The sequence below is a fragment of the Zootoca vivipara genome, chromosome 10, assembly GCF_965207765.1.
Source record: "Zootoca vivipara chromosome 10, rZooViv2.hap1.1, whole genome shotgun sequence".
Classification (NCBI taxonomy): domain Eukaryota; kingdom Metazoa; phylum Chordata; class Lepidosauria; order Squamata; family Lacertidae; genus Zootoca; species Zootoca vivipara.
In genome coordinates this window covers 40945411-40963618 of record NC_142593.1, presented here as the reverse complement: position 1 = coordinate 40963618, position 18208 = coordinate 40945411, and the positions used below count along the sequence as shown (strand labels likewise).

General features: G+C 45.0%; 2 protein-coding genes across 4 annotated transcripts; one reads left to right on the top strand and one right to left on the bottom strand.

Moving 5' to 3' along the window:
* Positions 1-4629: 4629 nt before the first annotated feature.
* On the bottom strand, positions 4630-17343 carry CDC20B (cell division cycle 20B). Of its 3 annotated transcripts, none has more exons than XM_060280300.2 (4): positions 16864-17343; positions 15949-16020; positions 10779-10850; positions 4630-5005 (listed from the first exon to the last, which is right to left on the bottom strand). In XM_060280300.2, the coding sequence occupies exons 1-4, from the start codon at positions 16924-16926 to the stop codon at positions 4760-4762; spliced, it is 453 nt and encodes a 150-aa protein (XP_060136283.1). In that variant the 5' UTR covers positions 16927-17343; the 3' UTR covers positions 4630-4759. The 3 variants fall into 3 exon arrangements, with proteins under 3 accessions (XP_060136283.1, XP_060136284.1, XP_088509361.1); XM_060280301.2 differs by having other exon boundaries at positions 16875-17245; XM_088653235.1 differs by lacking the exon at positions 10779-10850 and having other exon boundaries at positions 16864-17242.
* On the top strand, positions 6612-9854 carry GPX8 (glutathione peroxidase 8 (putative)). Its single transcript, XM_035100629.3, has 3 exons — positions 6612-6925; positions 8160-8421; positions 9116-9854. Exons 1-3 carry the CDS (start codon positions 6707-6709, stop codon positions 9277-9279), a joined length of 645 nt encoding a protein of 214 aa, XP_034956520.1. The 5' UTR covers positions 6612-6706; the 3' UTR covers positions 9280-9854.
* Positions 17344-18208: the final 865 nt, after the last annotated feature.

Genomic DNA, 18208 nt, shown 5'->3' with positions numbered 1-18208 from the left:
GGGGGGGCGGGATTTGGCCTCGCACAGGGCACTGCTGAAATTTGAAAAACCAGACCGAAATCTGCCTCTGATTTTGGTGTTCACCTATACCGAGCAAGGTTAGTGCTTTTTGCTTCAAGGGGCGTTGTGATGTCCTCATGCAGCCAAAGCTGATTGGTTATGTAGCACCATCATAAAGCCAATTCAGAGCAAGGACATTGCCCTCGCTCTGAAGTAGCCCCATGATGTCAGTTGTGCGGCCAAATCTGGTTTCCTGCATGGCATATTTATATCCAGTAGCAGATGGTGTGGTGGGACTGTGCCACTTATCTAACATCCTTCTGGCCTAGTTGCTGCTGCATAGTGAGACTGAGAGGGGAAGAGGCAAGATGGTGTAGTGAAAACACACCTGCAGGAAACAACAGGTTTACTTCACTGTCATGTTTGCACCACATTGACTTTGCCACTGCCTCACCCCTCCATGCATGGCGCATGAAGAAACTCAACCAAATTGGGGAAATATAACAGATCACCCTTTTCATTTCACATAGATCTGTAGATAACAAGTTTCCACCGCATTTGAGCTCACCAGAGAAACCAAACTAGAAAAGGAAATTAACATTGAGAGTCACTGTATGAGTTAACAGTATGTGGACTCAAATAAACACAAATGGAAAAATTAAAGTCTTTATTAGCAGCAAATACCATGATTAAGGCCGCACTTTCCCCGGCACCCTAATATTGGAAATTGCCACTGCCCTGTAAATGCCCAGTTCACATGATACACTTCTTGGGGCTAATGTGAAACTCATGTAGTGGCAAGAAGAGAATTTTCATACGAGAACCTAACTTTCAACTTAAACACATATTCCTCACTGGTATGCTTTTTCAAGAATCGCTCTGCCACAGCCCTGCTCTGTCTTGAAACGCAGGCTCACCAGAAGCCATTTGATTCTCCCTTGGATGCAGCCCTCCTGAAACCCTTAAAACAGGCAGCAGGAAGAGACTTCTGGCTTCCTGTCTGCTCCCAGGTCCAGCAAAAGCTCCTTGGTAGCTAAATTGATAGAGCATGAGATGCTTAATCTCAGAGTTGTGGGTTCGAGCCCCATGTTGTAATGGAGTCTCCAGGATGAGGTATGGCAGGCTGACTAGAATCCTGAACAGGAGCACTCCACACTGCAACATTTTGTTGCAGATGCCATATTCCCTTGAGAAAAACAGTACAGATTTGCTCAATGCCTGTAAATTCTGTATTATAATCTGAGAAGAAGGTGGAGAACAGGACAGCCCTTGGTTTTTAAATCCCATTTGATTTCTGTTGAAGTTACTTTTGAACTGCAGCCCAACAGTCCTCCTCTAGATGCAAGCACCATAATCCTGAACTATTGCAAGCATAGCTCAGGGCTACCAAAAGCTTTTCATCCATGGATTCTAGTCTTTTAACCAGCACCATAACTTGTAACACAGGACAAACTTTGCTGATTCATTTTTTAAAAACTGATTGGGTATATTGGTCGGGTCATCCCCTAAAGACTGGCTGACTCGCCTCTTTAAAACACTGCAACAGCAAGGGAGGATATAATTCTGTGGCTCTCGCACCGTTGTTTCAGTAGTCCCTTCATCCCATCTCCTCTCCCAGAAGTGGTACCAGGACTTTAGGGCCCCACACTGAAGACTGACCACAAGGGCTCACAATAATATAAACATTACCATCTAACAATGGGGGCCTATCAGACCACATCTTAGCACCTGGAGGCGGCAGGATAAAACCAGAGCCTAAAATTATTTAACTGCCCTACTGTCTCCAACTACAATGGGGACAAAGCTATAGCGCTGCTGCCAACAGCAGACAGAAGAGGGTGGCAAGAGGAGGGTCAGTAAGGGCAGAAGGCTGGGTGGTTGCATCCTCTCTCAGTGCCCCGGAGCTTATGAAGGGACAAGCACCGCTTTCGGAAGAGGAAGACCCAGCAAGAACAGTGCTCAGGCAGTTTGGTGTGTCTGAGAGTAAGGGCAGTGAACCTCAGTCCTGGGAGCCAAATACCAGGGCCAGCCACCCATGAGGCAAGGTGAGGTGATTGCCTCAGGCAGCAGAATCCACAGGGGCAGCTGATCCCAATGTAGATTTATTCAGGGCCAGACCACCCATAAGATCAAGCGAGTCGACTGCCTCAGGCGGCAGGATCCACAGGGGCAGCCGTTCCCAAGGTAGATCTTTCTTCCTCTCTTACTCCTGATGTAGATCTTCCCTCACCCTTTCTTCCTCAGCAGAGGAGGCGCCATTTTGGGGTCCACCTTTGGTGCCAAAATGTCTTAGGCCAGCCCTGCCCCCAACCTTCTACATCTGGCCCTTAGGACCCTCCCTAGGCCTTGTCCCCTCTCCTCAGCCACACTTTTCACTGGCCCTACTCTTTGTCCTCCTCGACTCTTTTTGCCTGGCTGGCTGCGTCCATGAACTCAGATAAGGCCGTCTTGGATGGAGAGACAATGCAGGTGGGTGGGTGGTGACCTCTGACTTCCACACGGCTGGAATGTAGCCTACAGTCAGAGCCACATCCATTGTTCCGAGCGCTTTTGCATCTGGTCCCAGGCAACTCCCGGCAAGTTGCCCAAAGCAGGATGCAGCCCCGAGGCTGAGAAAGGTCCCCCCCCCGACCCGCTATCTGTGGTGATTTCCAGCTCATACGCAAATCACAGTTCCACCCACATTTCTCATGGCGCTTGGCTTCCAGTGGCTTTGTGGTTCTTCTTGAATACAGACTCTTCAGAAACCCACCCAGCCCACCTTTGGCAAATGCCAGTTTAGCTTGTTCCAGCTATGACAGTGCACAGAAGTGCAAAGGACTTGCTTCCTGGCACAGATTAACTGGAGAATTACTTCTAATTGCGTTTTAAGGATGTTTGTGTCAAGTTTCAGGAAACTGTCAGGAGATGAAAAGGCAGGTTTTCAGGAACCTGGTCTTTTATATGTCACCTTGAGACATGTAGAAGGTGATCATCATCATCATCGTTGTTGTTGTTGTTGTTGTTGTTGTTGTTGTTGTTGTTGTTGTTATGACTAGTAATAATATTAATCAGGCTGTGCCAAGCTGGTTGAGTTCTGTTTGGTTACACCAAAACAATGTTCAGCTGTAATCACCTGTTTTGTTCACTGTCAGCTATAGTTGCATTGTTGAACAGTTTCCCCATGTTACCAAACTCAGCTTGCAGAGACAGAAAACAGAGATCTGTCAATTTTTTGAGCATTGTTTGATCCACAAATTGTTATTTATTTTCATACAATTTAGCAAATTCAATTCAGTCTCAATACAAAATATTCCCTTAACATTTTGACTTCCCGTCCTTACTTCCATGATGTTTCTGTTCAAATCCTTTATCTACTGCCTTAAATGTAAAACTTATTTCTGTAACATATATCCTACATTATATTCCTTTATCATTCTCATTCCTTTGCTTATATTTGCAGTCCTGCCTGCGATTTCATTTGACTATAGCATTTTCTCAGAGAGTCTGAAAAGGATCTCCACTCTGCCACAAACATTTACAAACATTTGGTCTTTTGGGGTCTCTTATTTTTGCCATCAATTTTGCCATCTCCATACAGTCCAATAGTTTTAAAGGCCACTCCTCTTTTGTTCGAACCTCTTCTTCTCTCCATTTCTGCACCTACAGAATTCTGCCTGTTGCGTGTTCAGACCCAGAGACCCCCCCCCCCTAAATAAATTCACACGACTCAAATTTTAGTTTGGTTTTTGGCAGAATTTAGGCCACAACTTTATTGATTACAGAAAGTGAGTGGTTGCATAGGCTCTGGTTCGACTAGCTCCCTGCACTCTTGCAGGTAGTGCTGACCCAGGGCACCAGCATAGGTCAGATAAGGGTGAACACCTGGATAGGCAGAAAGCCGGGAACAGACTATGTCTGCCACCCAGATGTCCCCCTGGACTCAGGCACGGGCACAACCCCCTCTCAGGGGTTGACCAAACCATTTGAGTCCCTGGATTCCTTTAACAGAATACCCTTCACATAGGGATGGCGAGAGTGTTCTCCCATCCCTATCTCCTGAACCAGAGCCTATTCGCAACCTTACAAGTTGTGACTATTTGCTACGCAGCAGACGAAACCCAAATGGCACCAGCCAATCAGCCAAGTGGGGAAAATTCCTGCCGTGCCCCTGTCCCAACGACAGACAACACACGACAGCATAGCAAGGTCAAGCACAACAAAGCCCTAAAAGTAGGGAGAGGTTGGGAGGGTGTTCTGAATGCATGCACCGAAAGAGGAAGCTCTGGGTCACATGCATGGGTATATATAGGTCCCTCAATCCGTTTGGACTGCGCCCCATTGAACCCAATATCGAGCCAGTGGCTGACCAATCTTACCCACCCACAACACAGGAGGTCGATCTCCAGGTCTCACCGCAACACGTGCCCTCTTTGAGGGAGGACATGATCTGTGGTAGCATAGGTAAACAATTTAACCAACTTTTTGGGGACTTCTGCCCGATATTATTCCCAAAAGAAATGGTTCAGACTTTTTTGGTGGGGGGTCACAATTTTAAACATCTTGTTCAATTCATTGTGTATCATTTCCCAAAAGCCTGCTGCTTTTCTACAAGTCCACCACATATGGAAAAAATGATCCTTCAGACTGTTTGCATTTCCAACATTTACTTGATATATAGTCTTGTACATCTTGGCTAGTTTATTAGGTGTTAAAATACCACCTGCATATCATTTTCAAGTTTTTTTGCATTTATTAATCTGGAGTTATGGAGTAATGACTAGAATAACCCCTTTACACTGAGGGAATCACCCATCTCTGTGCACTGACTTGGAACTGTCGTGATTTTCATCAGATCAGGTCCATCATCTGAGGTAGGAGGACTCTCTGCAAAACTTTGCTCCACTTGGTTTCTGCTGCGTGACTGCTGCCACCTTGTGGAAATTGGGCTACTAGCAACTGGAGATGATGCTAGCTTCTTCACAAGGCAACTTTTAAAATGTGAATAGGAAGTCTTGCCTGGAGTCTGTTTAAAACAAAAAAACAGCAAAGTGACAACAACAGTTTAAAGTTACTTATGTTTATTAAACACGTTATAAATTAATGGATTAATGGGTGACACCCGGCTTGAGAGCAGTACATGTGAAAAGGATCTAGGAGTCCTGGTAGACCACAAACTTGACATGAGTCAACAGTGTGATGCAGCAGCTAAAAAAGCCAATGCAATTCTGGGCTGCATCAATAGGAGTATAGCGTCTAGATCAAGGGAAGTAATAGTACCACTGTATTCTGCTCTGGTCAGACCTCACCTGGAGTACTGTGTCCAGTTCTGGGCACCACAGTTCAAGAAGGATACTGACAAGCTGGAACGTGTCCAGAAGAGGGCAACCAAAATGGTCAAAGGCTTGGAAACAATGCCTTATGAGGAACGGCTTAGGGAGCTGGGTATGTTTAGCCTGGAGAAGAGAAGGTTAAGGGGTGATATGATAGCCATGTTCAAATATATAAAAGGATGTCATATAGAGGAGGGTGAAAGGTTGTTTTCTGCTGCTCCAGAGAAGCGGACACGGAGAAATGGATTCAAACTACAAGAAAGAAGCTTCCACCTAAACATTAGGAAGAACTTCCTGACAGTAAGAGCTGTTTGACAGTGGAATTTGCTGCCAAGAAGTGTGGTGGAGTCTCCTTCTTTGGAGGTCTTTAAGCGGAGGCTTGACAGCCATATGTCAAGAATGCTTTGATGGTGTTTCCTGCTTGGCAGGGGGTTGGACTGGATGGCCCTTGTGGTCTCTTCCAACTCTATGATTACGTTTTGTGCAGTCAAATATCGTTTCAATAGTTATTGTTGTTGCTATTATTATTTATCGATTGGTTCTAGAGTAAGTCTGCACTTACCTGGAAATAAGACCAATTTAACTCAGAGGGATTTACTAGCCTGGTATAGAGATTGTGCTGTGAGTTAGCAGCATTTAGGTACCAGTGAAATAAATGTGTAAAGCCTGGCAGGATAAAAACCCTATTTGTCCCAGTGGGAATTAAGTGCAACTAACATTGGTTGCAGTCCTGTACCCACTAACCTGGGGATAAGCATCTTTGAACTGAATGGGACTTACAGTACTTCGGAGTAGACATGCCTGTGCTTGTTTGGTTACCCTGGATCCAACCTACTCTTTCTAACTGTTCAAGGTCCTTTACATACCGTACATCCGTTAACATTAACAAAGCGATTTCTGAGAATCAGATTATGCCCACTAGTTCATTTGCAAGATGAGTAGACCAGTTTCTAATGAAACCAATCAAGAGTATTGACCCAAAAAAAGGAACAACAACAACAACAACAACAACAACAACAACAACAACACTCTAATCCCCTGCATAACCATAGATCAGATGACAGGCTGGGAGAAAAATGTGGGGGAGAAGGAAAGCGAGAAGAAAATATGGTTTGCTGCCAAATTGTAAAACAGAAGGTATTGCATTTAAATGAAAAGGGGGGTCTAAAATGCTGACCTGCTGTCAATAAATTTCTTCTAAATAAAAAGAATAGACCAGTTTCTAGGCCCTGCAGCCTAGAACTTTAGGCAAAGTCTGGGCTGGGGGGGGGGACACAGCCTGCGTTCTTGCTCCCTCCCTCTTCTACCCCCCTTTCCAAGCTGCTGTGAGTTTTGAGTTTCAGCTCCTCCTTCACATTCCAGGCCTGCCGAGACTTCCCCCAAAATCGTCCAAAATGGAGCCGCCTCTGCCTCTGCCTCTGACAGCCTGTTCTTTGAAAAGCTCCAGGCTGAAAACCAGGATTTTAATCATTTTCTTCTCTATGGTTTTGTTCACAGCCATCCTTGGCCTTCTGCAACTTAAGTACTTAAAGCCCAAAATCAAAGACTTTTATTCCTTCGAAGTGATGGATCCAAAAGGCAGGGTCGTTTCGTTGGAAAAATACAGAGGCAAAGTAAGTGACACGTTTGTTGTTTCTGAAATCTTTGCATGGAGCGATTGTCCTCTCCGTGCATAATAATGACATTATTTTACGTCCTTTAAGGTGCAGGGTGGTTGTTAAAAACAACAACACTGTTAATGTAGATTTATTTTAGCAGTTAGAAGAATATTGGGGGTGGGAATCCAAGTCTCTTGAGTAAAAGAAACAGTTCATAATATTTGCTGGTGTAAATCGAGACGTTCCAACAAAGTAGTTTCGTCAACGGCAGGGTTTCTCCTAATATCAGATGCAATGAACATCTAGCACACAGATCGGGATCTGTTAGACTTGAATTCCCATTAGCCCCAGACTGCATGGCCAACGTTCAGGGCAAATGGAATCTTGTAGTTCAGCAACACCTGTTGAACTACAGGTTCCCCATTCCCAATCTAGCATCTACAACGGGGGCGGGGAGGGGGCTGGTGCCTTCCTGTGCTGCTTGTGAGCCTTCCAGAGTCATCTGGTTGTTGTCAACCGGGGGTCTGATCCAGCTGGCCTCTTGGTCTGCTCTAACAGGCCTGTTCTTTTGTAAGTCATCAAAATGATTCTCTTGTTTCATTACAGAAGCAGCAAAAGTCTGCACAATCCAATGGCTAGCTATTGTGAAATGCAAGCAATTGATGAGTTTGATTCTTGGACTTTTTAATAGTCCCATTTATTTATTTTTTAAAAATGCATCTGTTACTGTGAACAATTGGATTTTGTTAACGTTAGGAATAATCTAGCCAATGTATTTCGGTGAATCAAAGTTGTGATGATGGTTTACATCAGGCATCCCCAAACTGCGGCCCTCCAGATGTTTTGGCCTACAACTCCCATGGATCCCTAGCTAGCAGGACCAGTGGTCAGGGATGATGGGAATTGTAGTCCAAAACATCTGGAGGGCTGAAGTTTGGGGGTGCCTGGTTTACATAATCCCTGAAATTTCTCCAGAGTGGGGGACAACAGTTCTAAGCAGTAATCACTGGTACTAATATTTTCCTTCCTGCAATTGAAGAAGCTTACTTTGTGGTAGCCATTGGCTAAAACAATGCTGAATAGATGGGTGGCAGTTTTTCTGCAACTGAAGCTAAGCTGAACATGTATACTTTTCCTACATTTAAATAGCTGAGATGGTCAGAATGTAAAGCCATTTTGCTAACCTCGGCATAAGCAGTCTCTCATCCTTTCTTTCTTTCTCACTGCCCTGTTTTCTGTCTCCCTGAAGGCGTCTCTGGTTGTTAACGTGGCTAGTTACTGCCAGCACACAGACAAAAATTACATCATGCTGCAGGAACTGCATAGGGAGTTTGGACCATCCCACTTCACAGTGCTAGCCTTCCCCTGTAATCAGTATGGGGAAACGGAGCCAGACACAAGCCAGCAGATTGAATATCTTGCAAAATCAAATTATGGAGTAACTTTCCCCATTTTCAAGAAAATAAAGATTCTAGGAACTGAAGCGTCTCCAGCATTTCAATTTCTAATAGGTAAGCATGTACATCATTACTTCTAGGGGGAAAGTGGACAGGAAAACATACAAAATGTGGTACTGGACACAGAACCCAGCTTCCTAAGAATCTTGGTTTTTTAAAACCACCACCAAGATTCTAGCCCTTAAGATGAAATCCTAACCCCACTTACCTAGGCGTATGCTCCACTGAATTGAGCAAAGGGGAGAGATGATCAGAGATGTGGAAAGGCAGCTATGGATCGTGTGTTGATCAGCAATAATGGTTAGCTCCAGAAGCCTAGTTTCATATTATTTCATCAGGGGGGAGAATTTGGCAGTCCAGAGAATCAATAGGAGCTAAGCACATCATCCCTATTAATCTCAGTGGCACTTTGACACATCTTTTGGAGGCAGTACGCTTCAGAATACCAGTTTCTGAAAACGGCAGTGGTGGGCCACTGTGAGAACAGGATGCTGGAGTAAGATGGACCCCAAGCCTGAGCCAGCAGCTGGGTCTTCTGTCATCTGTCAGGGATTCTTTAGCTGTGATTCCTGCATTGCATGGGGTTGTGCTAGATGACCGTTGGAGCCCCCTCCAACCCTACAGTTCTAGGATTCTAACATTATAATGGGTTTTTGTTTTTTGATTTAGTTTTAGTTTTTTTAAAAAAAAAATCTGAATGGTGCCCCTTCCGCTTGCAGCATAAACAAATCTAGTGTTGTTCTTGCAGATTCCTCCAAAGCTATGCCTCGGTGGAATTTCTGGAAGTATCTCATCAGCCCAGATGGGAAAGTCGTGAAGTTCTGGAGACCCGAGGAGCCCATAGAAAGCATCAAGCCAGATATAGCTGCTCTGGTTAGGCAGATCATTGTGAAAAAGAGAGAAGATCTCTGACAAAGCCGGCGTGCCTTTTGGATTCGAACATCTCTCCTCGGCCCTTAGTACATTCCTGCTTAATAATGGTGAAAGCTGGACAAGCAGTGGTTTTTCTTACTGGGTAAAATTTTGGTAGCTTTCGACAGAAAACTCTTCTGTTTAGGAGCAGCTCTTAAACCTTCTGAGCCCTCGTGGAGCAAAGAGAAGGATCGGTATGCTGTGCACTTCACCCAGCTGAGCCCTGGATCTGGCCCATGGTCAGGGGTGATGGGAATTGTAGTCCCATCCGGAGGGCCACAGGTTCTCTACCCCTGCCCCAGACGAATCAAAATAAGGTATTCTTTCTTTCCCAGCAGGTTACTTAAAACACAATTTGCCAAATAATGCAAGTAACACAATAACGAAAGTACAGTGAGAAATTGTCCTGCCATTGAATCATTCTGTTTAAAGCTGATAAAATGTAGAATTTTATCAACAGCAGGAAATGCATGCTCCATTGAGGGTGGGGTGAGGTGGAGTGGGGGGGGGATAACAAAAAAAATGTAAATAGTTTTTATGAAAAAGTTTTATTTTTTAAAAAAGAGATAGACTAAGCCAAGTCTGTTTGGAGTGTTCTCTTCTATACACTGGTTTCCAAAATAATTTTCTATTACACGATGCACTATCAAGTATACTGGGAGCAGACTTCTTAAGGGGGGGAGGGGAGAAATATAATTTTCCTACATACTACGGTAATAGGAAATTCAGCCTTGTGAGTGTGGACACTTATGAAACCAAATCACCACTATCCACATACAAGAGGGAGGTATCAGCAGGCTTGGAAGAACTCCAGAGTTTACAGAAATATTCACCCAAATAGTTTTTGCGGGGGTGGGGTGGGGTTCTAGCTGGGGAGACTCCTGAGAACCAGAGTAATAGGCCTGAAGAACCAGATTTGACCCGAGGTTCCCCATCATTGCTGTAGTGCAACCAAGAAACAGAATTATGGAATGTGTTCCTAAAAGGAGGTCGGACGGTGAAAAGAGGGTTGGGGCACCCGTCAGTGTTTAGCTTGGCAAAAATTCCATCTTATATTCTTCTGGGGGCCACACGGACAGGAACTAGTTTGGTGGTCAATATTTGGGGGCCCCAAGTAAAGAGAGCAGGTTCAGATTCTACTGCAGTAGCCACTCCAAAAGGGAACCTTTACTCGACCCTATACAAATGAATGGATACCCTTTTCCCCTACGGGTCAGAAATGCTGACTTTGTTGCCATGATGTCAAAAGCTTCCTTAGCACAGTTCCTTGCTGACAGAGATCCTGTGTCCCCTCCCCTCCACATCCCATGGTCATGGCAGGCCATTCATAAATACCAGTGCAAGAACATAGCAAGTTTAACCATTAGTAAGTTCTCTGCATACTACAAAAAAAAACAACCTAAAAAGTGTATTAATTGTTTCTCCACTTTATTTTGCATGGAGAATGGTAGGTTACCAACACAGTTCATATTGGGAGTCCCATACAAAAGAATCCGTACCTCAGTTATTGGGAAATATTGATTGTCCACCTGTGATGTTTGTCTCCTGCCCTGCTTGGTGTCAGTGATGTCCTGTATAGATAAGGATTATTTGGGCTTTGAGTAAACTCAGCAGTTCAAATATTTCACCTCACGCTGTTTGAACAGATGAAGTTAGCGATTGCTCAATATCACATCCTAATACAATTGGGATACATTGGCGCTATATATACTAGCTGGCCCTGCCACAGCAACGCGTGGCAGGGCCAGCTAGTATATATATATAGCGCCAATGTATCCCAATTGTATTAGGGATTGTGACTGCCACCACCCTGTGCCGATCCATGATGTATCCCGCCCCCTCCTCCCCCCCACCCCCAGCTTATCCCTGTGATTTCCCCCCCACCCGGTCCCAACCCATGACATATCACGCCCCCTCTTCCCCCCACCCCCGGCTCATCCCTGTGACTGGCCCCACCGTGTCCTGACCTATCCCGTCCCCTCCTCCCCCCAACCCCCACCCAGGCAAGCTAGTACCTCCATTTGGCCTAGTTTGTAAAGGCTTCGGCCTAGTATGTACCCTGTTTCTCATATTTTAAGACATACCCATAAAATAAGCCATAGCAGGATTTTTAAGCATTCAAGGAATATAAGCCATACCCCGAAAATAAGACATAGTGATAGGCGCAGCAGCAATGCCGGCCGCGGCAGGAGGAGGAGGAAAAAAATAAGACATCCCTTGAAAATAAGCCATAGTGTGTTTTTTGAGGAAAAAATAAATATAAGACATGTCGTATAATATGAGAAACACGGTAAACTGGAGCCGAGGTGCTGTTGAGAGGGAAGGTTTTATAGGTGCAGTACCAGTGTAGCCGCCGCTAGAGGGCGCTGGTTTGCAACCTGGTTCTTTTCCCACCATGCACTTTTGGCTGAATGGTGTGTTTTGAAACACGGGGTTTTAGCTGGCACAGGTGTGGCATCTGTCTTAGCAAACTGTCCTATAGCCTTCGAACATTCGCATGTGATGTGTCAAAATTTCAGCTCAATCGGTCAAGTGGTTTTGTTGAACATTGGAGACGAAGAAACTTGCCCAGTTTACATTTTTATATGTATAGATACACACACACAGAGAGACATAAACCCTGCTTGTTGTAATAGTCTATTCAGAAGGGGACACATATGACAAACCCCCCACAAACCTCAGCATGATAAAAGAAGGTGTGGAGGTGGTTGTAGAATTGCCACACCCCTCTGGTGTCCACATGTTCACGCTATATCAGAAGGGGTTATGCTGGTATACTGATCAGTGCCGGATTTACGTATAAGCTAAACAAGCTATAGCTTAGGGCCCCACTCTCTCGGCCCCCCCAAAAAAAAATATAAAGGGGAAGAAACTGGATGTACATTTCCAAAATATAAGATAAAAAACAAATAAAATAAAACTTACATACAGCAACAGTGTTTTGTGTTGTGTGTATGCCCTGTGATGTAAGTAATGGGCCTAGCCTGCTCCCTAAAATATCACTGGTTTGCGACAATTTGTTGTTGACAAAGGACAGCTGGACATGTAAAGGCCCTCATTACCTTCAGTAGCTTAGGGCCTCATCAAACCTAAATCCGGCCCTGGTACTGGTGTACATGTCTAAAGCTCTTCCCAAGTTGAGGAAGACTCCTGACTGGCAATAGGGGAGAAGGTCCTCGTATGGTATTCGTACATTGGTACTTGAGTAGAACTCCTTCTGAAGTTGCTTGAGCTTGCAGATGTCTAGCGGGAATATTTTTATTTATTTATTGAACTGATATCCCACCTTCCTCCCAGAAGGAGCCCAGAGTGGCAAACAGAGGCACAATTTAAAAACAAAGCAGAATTTTTCTAAAACAGTTAACGCATTATTTAAAAAAATAAATCTAAAAGCAGCCACCATTAAAAACATTCTAAAAGCAATTGAAAATATTCCTCCATCCAATGATCTTGGGGTTGCCAGGAACAGTAGTTCCAAATACCTGGGTAAACAGGGATTCCCCCTGGAAGTTAATAAGAATGGAGACAAAAACACTACACAACACCCCACTGTGCAGAGTTGTACAGTGGGGTTGGCTCACACATTGAAAGATTGTGTGGAGAAGATTGTGTGAACTTTGGTGTTAAAACATGAGGCTCAAATGTGCATTGAATTTCTTTTGCACATTTTCTACATGTGTGAAGGGTAATGCAGACTAGAATGTGGAACAAAGAACGAATGTAACCATTGCTGGTTATAAATACTCCCATTACAGACTGAGAACAATTTGCATGTGCAGAAGAAGCAGAATGTCAGAACAGCAGTGACTTCTCATGTACCGGTAATAGACACTTGACCACCCCAGTGATATGGGTCCTCCAGAAGTCTTCAGCATACAGTCTGACTGAGAGTTTCCCCCTTTGGGTATTACATTGCAGAATCGGACATCTCCCCATTTAGATGCTTCTGAATCCCACTTTTCTGAAATCCCTTGATCCTTATAAGCATCCTTGGCATTGAGGAGAGACAGCCTTATGTCTGCTTAATCTACCAAGGATGCGACATATCTTTGTGCCAGAGGATCTCAGGGGCTAGATCCCCATCTCCTACGTTGGACTCCCAAAGTCACAGCGCAGAGATGGAAAACTTTTTGAGGACCACATTGCCTTTTGAGGGATGCTTGCCAGTAGGTGGAGCAACAGGTGTACCTCCTAATCTTTGTACAGTAGGCTATATTCCAGCCATGCAAAAGTCAGAGGTTTCTACATACAATTCATCCAGGCAAGCAAGAGGCATAATTGCAATTCAAGGACACATTCCGGCTGGGCCAAAGCACTCAAGAAGGTCACAGAGCAGGACCATTAAAGGGTGGGGCCTGGGGAGGGGGCACTGCCTTGGGGGAGCCAAGAGGCCTGGAGAGTGACATTTGGCCCCCAAGCTTGAGGTTCTCCACCCCAGCCATTGCTGTTATTTCTACTGTTAATTCCTTTTTACCCTTTTACCATATGGCAATATATTCACTTCAGCAGACAAGCTAGTCTGAAAGAGATGAGTTAAGCAACTGGCCGGAGTTGGGAAGAACGGGAACAAATGCATAAAAGCCGACAGTTTGATCAGAAACAGACTATCTATTGCAAGTTTTCACAACGCCGCAGGCACTGGTGGGTTTCTGCAGCAGTGGCTGTTAACGATCCTCTTCCATCAGAGACAAATGGAAAGCATTTAGCCTATGACGCATGGCCATGCAATGATATGGAAGTGTATTTAGTTGCTGGAATATGTACAACAGCTAACTAATAGTACACTGCCAAGCCATCACACACAAACACACAGAGAGAGGTCAAATGGAATCAAATGGATATGCCAGGATGAGAGATGCTACATGAAACAACACCTCTGGTTAAAATAAGCTGCTGTTCGGAAACAGCGCAAGCTTTTAGACCAGCCTTTGTAAACCTGGTGCCCTCTAAGCTGTTTCGGACTGAAACTCCCATCACCCCTAGCCAGCACAGAGGCTGGGGCTGATGGAAGTTGTAGTTCAAAACAGCTTAGAGGGCACCAGGTTGGCAATGGCTGCTTACAAGATCCTTTTTATGGGTGCCCAGTGCAGAAGTAAAACAAAATGGGATAATGAAAGGAAGATTGTAGGGGGGCATCAATATTAGGTGCCCGGTGCCCTGCATATATGGAAATGGATTTACTTCTAATGCAGCCATTGATATTGGGTAAGTTGCATTCATTAATATCAGAGTTAAATGTAAGATTAGATCAGGCATCCCAGATCCAGCCCGCCAGATGTTTTGGGACTACAATTCCCATCATCCCTGACCACTGGTCCTGTTAGGTAAGGATGATGGGAGTTGTAGTCCCAAAACATCTGGAGGGCCAAGTTCGAGGATGCCTGGATTAAGATACATCCTAGTTCCCAGAACTTTCCAAGCACTTCAAGGTGACCAGACCCATCCATAAAAATCACTTTATTCCTTTATTTTTACTGTTGCTCTGAACAACTATGCCTGAAGAAGATTGTTGTGACGTTCAGAACTCTGCTAAGCAGCTAACAAGTGTGCTCAAATAATGATAGAACATATACAAACCCCTGTGGTTGTCTGATGATCACAATATGTGCCGTAGGCTGGCAGCTGAATGTCAGCTGGTGCCTTTCAGATATTCATCCAGCTAACAAAACACTGCCATTCCACCACACACACAGAGAGGCAGCTTCACAGCAAGGTCACTCCCGACAACAGAGACACTGGGCAGAGGTGCAACTGGCACCCTCGTTGCATAGCTTTCTTCATATGCAGGCGACACACCTCTGTACCCCAGCCTTTCGACTATATACGTCTGTGTATGTAGATAGATAGATAGATTAGAACCCACCGTTTTCTTCTGAATCATTTTAAATGATTTTACTACCTTTATATCATTGCCACCTGCCTTAGGACCCTATGATAAAGAGTGGGTAAGACATCCAAAATATAAAAATTAAAAGCCACCCTGTTGTCAAGGTGGTTATAGAATGGTTTAGTGATTCTGATTGCAGAGCCAAATCTGGAATTTTAAAGCACCTATTTTAAAGCTGGGCATCCCAGTAATGTTCACAAGGGGGCGCACTCCCATTACATTTGCCTTGTTTGGGAATGCAACAGTATGGAGTGCAACCAGCAGCTGTAAAACAGCAGGTATCCAAAACAGCCAGCTAGTACTGCACTGCCAAAGCGGTACATTCCTGCGTTCATGTTCAGCGTCTGCTCCTTCTCACAATGCAGAATTACTTCTACCCAGTGCTTATTTTTACTAAAAGAAAATGTTTAGGGGTACTCTCATTTTGACTCAAGAAAATCACCATTTTATAGTTCAAATCGGGGAAAATAAATACAGTAAATGGACAAAAGTACAAAGATTTACAAAATGCTTAGGGGTATGCGTACCCCTGCGTCCCCCCAGAAAAAAAGCACTGCTTCTACCACCAAACCTTCCCAACGGTAAATAGTCACAACCAACATTTATACACTGTTAACACATTCATCTGTTTTGGCTCCTAGAACATCCATGTAAGCTTATGCCAGAGGAAAGAGCCACTACGCAATGCCAATCATTTTCCATACTCTCTTCCTGAGGGCATAAAAGTGCAGCAGACAATCAAAAGCTTGTAGAGTCAGTTCTGCAGTTTCATAAACACTCACCTTAGTCAGAATCTGCAAACTTAGGTTTCGGGTCTGTTGGAGGTTTGTCCCCAGAGTTTTCATTATTTGCTCCTAGAAAGCAAACATACAGAGATGTTACAATAATGCTGTTCAACCTTTAGGTATCAGGCCTGAACCATGCAGACGTCAGTTCACATTCTTAGTGACTTGTAACAAACCATACGCTGTATTTGCCTAGGCCTAGTGACCTTTTACATACACCCTCCCCTCCATCTCATGGTGCAGGGGACAGCATTTCTGTATAGGGTTTTTTTTAATAAAAAAAAATCTACCCATCCTAACTAATCTGGAAGCATGTCTTGATTGGGAAAGAGAATGAACTTCTGTGATGCTGTGTTGCCTTCAGTAACTTGCAATTTGCTGTATTAGATGGTCCTTATTTTTAAGGAACGCTGCATACACCCTAACAGACCCTTCATAATAATAATTAGAGGCATTGATCTTTATTTCCCCCAGTCTTGGCCTCCAAAGGTTTTCTAACACCGTGATCTAATGTGTGTTTGCTCAGAAGTTTCCCCCTAACATCATGAACTAATGTGGGTGTATTCAGAAATGAGTCCCACCATATTAAACAAGAGATTTCTCCCAGGTCTTATGTGCATAAGATTGCACCATTAATAGTTGGAAGTTTTAATTAAGGCTGAAATCCTAACCTCATTTACGGGTGGGGGGGTGGCGGAGCTCCACTGAATTCAAATAACACTGACTACTAAGCAGACACGGGTAGGATTGCAAAGCTGGCCAGTGCGTACTTAACGCACTGAGTACTCAGATCACTCTACTGAGTGTTGAAATTAAAATTTTGCAGGATATAAATGTTTAAAAAAAGTAAATAAAAATAGCAGGAAAAAGTGATGGGGGGGGGGGAGAGACTGAAGGACGTAGATCATTTACCCACAACACACTTTCATCCGTCTTGACCTTCCGGGCTGCGAATCTTTCTAACTTCCACTCCATCTCTGAAGAGGGGCTTGCTGGCTTCTTACTTAGCTAACTCTGTTGCAGCTGAACAATCGCTTCTCTTTCCTGATCCGCCCCCACTAGATGGAATCCTTTCCCCCACCCCCACCCCCACCGCATAGGCAAGACTGAGGAATGAATGTTTCCAAACAACTAAAGGAACTTCTGGTCTTGCCTGCTGCTCTTCGAGAAGCCCTCCTGAGGAAGCCTTATTCTCCCCCTCCACGGTCTCTGCCCACCTGCTACTTGTCTCCACAGAGCACGCTGAGGCTCCGCAGAGAACCCCCCTTGCTGCGTTGTTACCCCAGTCTCCAGTGAGGTCTCTCCTCGGTGGAACCATTTAAAGAGACAGAACAAGCGGCAAGTAGAGCGGGAATCCCTTGCCCCGACGCCTGATTGGCTGAACCGGTGTTCTGACGCGAGGAGGTTCCCTTGGTTGGAACGCGCCGGCGCGCAACGTTCGCACAGACGGCGCGGCCCCCGCCTTCTCCACTTTCCCTTCAGTCTTTTCTTCCGATCCCGGGCAAAGCCCCGCTTCTGCTGCACGACGCGGAAACTCCTCCATTGTTTGCCGCGGGGCAGCGCGGGTAGAGCAGGTAACAGCAGCGCCAAAGAGCGCGGCGGCGGGCAAAGAAGCGCGGAAGGGCCTGGCTCGCCCCCTTCCCCAACCGATCTCCTGGGAGAAGATCCCTTCTCCAGGGGGCTGTAGTCCCCGGGAGGTGGTTGGCGTAACTTGAGACGCGATCCTAACAAGTCCCCACCACTAGTCAGAGTTAACACGGCTGATTTGGAGGGGGGGTGTTGTCTGGAAAGGGCAGCAAATTATTAGTTCTTTTCTTTTCCAAGATTTTTTATTGAATGTGATAATATTAATAAGCATACAAACAAGGATTGAACTTAAAAACATGAACACACAACCGGAACACCAAAGAGAGGCACAGGCTGAATTGTGCAAGGGGCAGCACTGAGATTTTGGACCTCTCCAGTCTGGTGTTTTATTGTGGGTGTAGCCTGCAATGTATTCTTAAAGCAGAAATGGTGCATTAAATATTTTATTTTATTCCATTTCTATACTACATTTCCCTCCAAGGAACTCAAGGGGGTTCCATCGTTTTCCTCCTTCCCATTTTAACCTCGCAGCAACCCTGAGAGACTGTTACTGCCCCAAGGTCACCCAATGAGCTTTGTGGCTGAGTGGGGATTTGAACTCAGGTCTCCCAGATCCTAGGCCGACATTCTAACCACCGGTGGGGGGGGGCAGCTGGGTGTTTTGCCCCTG